This window comes from Microtus ochrogaster, chromosome 4 (genome assembly GCF_000317375.1).
Source record: "Microtus ochrogaster isolate Prairie Vole_2 chromosome 4, MicOch1.0, whole genome shotgun sequence".
In the NCBI taxonomy this organism is placed as follows: Eukaryota; Metazoa; Chordata; class Mammalia; order Rodentia; family Cricetidae; genus Microtus; species Microtus ochrogaster.
Window position 1 is genome coordinate 6,256,015 of NC_022011.1, and position 3,678 is coordinate 6,259,692.

The 3,678-nt window shown below is 45.3% G+C and overlaps 1 protein-coding gene across 1 annotated transcript in view; it reads right to left on the reverse strand.

Moving 5' to 3' along the window:
• Positions 1-1,740, reverse strand: part of Cmtm2 (CKLF like MARVEL transmembrane domain containing 2) — a gene marked incomplete at its 3' end in the record, with an annotated part of 9,294 nt that extends 7,554 nt beyond the window's left edge. Inside the window, exons 1-2 of the mRNA XM_005345630.2 lie at positions 1,552-1,740; positions 1,293-1,451 (exon numbers count right to left, since the gene is read on the reverse strand). Of these exons, the coding sequence (XP_005345687.2) occupies positions 1,293-1,451; positions 1,552-1,740 (348 nt within the window). The remainder of the gene's footprint in view (positions 1-1,292; positions 1,452-1,551) is intronic.
• Between the last annotated feature and the right edge of the window lie 1,938 nt (positions 1,741-3,678).

The window sequence follows — 3,678 nt, forward strand, 5'->3', positions numbered from 1 at the left end:
AGGAAGCAGGCTGAGCAAAGCATGGGGAGCAAGACAGAAGCAGCATCCTCCATGGCCTCTGTACCAGCTCCTGCCTCCCTCCAGGTCCCTGCCCTTTTGTTAAAAGCTGTTAGTGACCAAGTTGTGGTGGCGCATGCCTTTAATCTCAGTACTCAGGAGGCAGAGGCATGAAGATCTGTGAGTTCAAGACCAACATTGTCTTCAGATTGAGTTCAAAGAAAGTGAAGTGTTACACACAGAAATTCTGTCTTAACAAAACAAAATTAATTAACTTTTAAAGAAAAGCTGTTAGTGTCCAGGGATCTATCAGTCATCATGATGACCCCAGGACAGGAAGGAAGAAGAGGAGAACTAAACTGAAAACTTGTGGAAACAGAATGCACAGAAGAGAAAGTAAAAAGACAGAGACCACATGCCCAGTGAAGGAACTGAAAAGATTAAGTCTAAAAAAACTGAGAAAATTAAGTCACAGCTAACAGAAGAATATTCCATTAAGTTTGGATCTTTCTTCTTTTTCTTTTGTGCTGTTTACTAGTTGACTTTAGTTGGGTTATTTGACTTCGGTAGGCTCATTTGCTGGTTTGTGAAGTGAAAGAATTGGGGAAACAAGGGCTCTAGAGGTGGGTAATGAACAAGGGGTACCGGAAGTAGAGGTACTCGTTGGCTAGGAGGAAGTTAGCTGGGTAAGTCTGGTGATTCTGTAAGTGAGGTGAGGGAATTCTAGTCCTGAGGCCTAAGACACAATGGTAAGAAGTTTTCGTGTGGTCAATCTCAGTGTGGATTGTTGCAGTCCCTGAGACACAGATAAGGGACCAGAGGAATGGATGCTTGAGGGACTTCCCAAGCTCAACCTCACCCCATTGGATGACTGTTTCAGGTTGGCCTTGATCCTGAAGCATTCTTCCTGTTCACTAGAGACCTGACATGGTTTTAGCCATGTTTGACATTTCTTTCCCCTACCTTACTGGTTTATGCAGAGTCTGATTTTCTGTGTTGAATCCTGGAATGATATCCCAAAGAGATGGATGCCAGCAAAAAAGCATTAGCAAAAATGGCTGGTTGTTAAAACCCTGCCTGTTTCTGAGACAGCAAAGCCTCAATTACTCTTCTTTGACCCAACACAGTTAGGTTTTGGGGGAGCAACAGTTAGGTTTTGGGGGAGCATTTTCTGCCTGGCTTCGGTTCTCTAACCCAGCTTCCCACCCTGAGCACCGGTAGAGGAGGTGAGGTTGTCTTTTTCCAGGTGCTTTTAGAAGGTGACTGGCAACAGCTCTCCTACATTCTTTACTTACAGTGATGGGCCAGTAGACAAAGAGTATGTATCTGTTAAGGGCGAAACTGTAGAGGAATATGAAGAAAGTGAAGATGGACACTTCCATAGTGAGGAGCAGGATCAGGATGGGGTGTGTGGGCATTGTTTCGAAGAGGTATAGTGCAGTCATCATGCAGACCTGGGTGGAAAAATACATATTTCTGAGCTGTTGCAAGGGTTTTCCCCGACTCAGAGGCCCTCCCGTCCATAGACACCCCTAGAATTCCAATGCAGCTTACCAAACACAGGATCTTGACCTCAGCATGTCCCATTGTCCAGAACTCTTTATTGCTGTCTTTGAATTCCCACTTGTAGCGTCGAAACCCTTTTCTTGTGCCTACATCATCCTTGGGCTGATTTTGTGGCGGAGGTGCAGTCCCGGGCTCAGGCCCAGGCGGAGGCGCAGGCGGAGGCGCAGGGGCGGCCATGGTTGGCAGTAGTTCTCAGTTTCTCACTGCTCAGCCCTGCCTGCAGTCCCTGAACAGGCCCAACTTAAGAGAGAGCCTGGTGTCTTTAGACCCGTTCAAGGATGGTGCTCAACTGACCGCTGGGACTACAGAATTCCAACGCCTATGCTTGGTCAGCGCGAGCCTGCCTCATCTCGTGGACCAGCAGGATCGCCCCACCCCTGCGGATGCGGAACATCCCACCCTCCACGCGGCAGAATGCGCGGAGCCCCACTGGTCCTAGCGAGGCCTTCCTTGAAAAGGAGTCTCAGGTTTGTGGCTGTTGCGCCCTGGGTTTCTGTCCCTTCTGTCCTCCTGGGACAGCCTTGTGGAGGGGAGTGGGAGTGTAATGTGACTTTTACACAAAGCTACACGAGGAAGAAGAAGTGTTGACGATTTAGCAGTCCTGTCTTTATGGTCACACACACACACACACACACACACACACACACACACACACACACGTGCTTTGGAGCTCTGTGATGACCTGGAGGGAGTGATTATACGCGGACACGAGTCTCTGTCAAATGCTGGAAGGGCTGGGTGACTTCGTCATAGCTTCTGTCTCAATGGGCGGTGGAGGGCTTAGTTTACAGTCTCAGGGCTTTTTTCCTGTTTTTCCTCATCTCATTGTAGACCAACAAGGCATCGATGAGACACAGGATTGCTGCCGAGAGGCACAGGATCTGTCAGACACAACACAGATGAGAAGGAAAGGCCAGATTACTTTAATAACAAGCTCAGTGTTCATCTCTCATTACTGTTCCTCTCTGACGATGTGGAGAGTTGCAACTGGTCCCTCCTGGCCAGGTTTGTTTTCCCAAGAAAAAGGGAAACAGTGGAGTTTGCTACCCACAGTGGCCTGATCTTATGACCCACTAGCTACTAGACCAGTGGTTCTCAACATGTGGATTACGACCCCTTTGCCCTAATGATCCTTTCACAGGGCTCCCCGAACACCAAGGGAAAACAGATATTTACACTTCAATTCCTAATTATGGTGAAATTACAGTTATGAAGAACCAATGAAAATGATTTTATGGTTGGGTGTCACCACAACACGAGGAACTGTGTTAAACAACCCCAGCATTAATTAGGTTGAAAACCACTGCGATTAGTCAATGGCCTTTGTAGCTGGAGTGCCTGGCAGAGTTGAGCCTGGGTGGTGGATGGTCTGGAGTTCTCTGAGGAGGGGACAGGTTTGAGATTCAGAAAACCCGCCTGCAATGGCTATGAGATGAAGGGAGTGTATACATCTTCAGCCTACAAACCTAGAATAGCTGATAGACTTTTCTGTGAAACAGGAAGTTTGAAGAACTGTCTAACCCTGTCTTGGCAAAGTTAGACAGTTGCTTTCTTTTGTTTCCTGCTTGTCCGGTTTGGACCAGCATACTGTTAGCAGTTGAGACAAGGACAGTTTCTTGCCCAGTGGTTAACTTCTGCCACAATGAAAGCAACTCCATATGGACTTTCTTTGATACCCATCAACTTCTCTGAAGTAGATTGGTGCTTTCAGGAACAGCCACGACTCATTGTCATAAAAAGTCTTATATTATTAAAACATCTTAAATGCCATATTCTGTAAATCTCTGAAATGTTTGGAGACTGTCTATCTAAAATATACCTCTGTTTGTGAAAACATACCTAACATTACTACAAGTTTGATAGTAATAGTTTACTACTAACCTGAACTCCTTTATTTTCCCAAATAGTTGGTAATAATAACTTTCAAGGACTAGAAGCTTACATTACATTATTAAATGAGCTGCATTTGTACAATACCTTAAATAAGAAAGTCCATATGGAATTTGCTTTCTTTGTAACAGAAATGTATGTACAATATGTTCTAACAAAAATGACAAATTTGTATCAATATATAAAAATATCTTAAACAAGAGTAGAAACATATACACTATAACA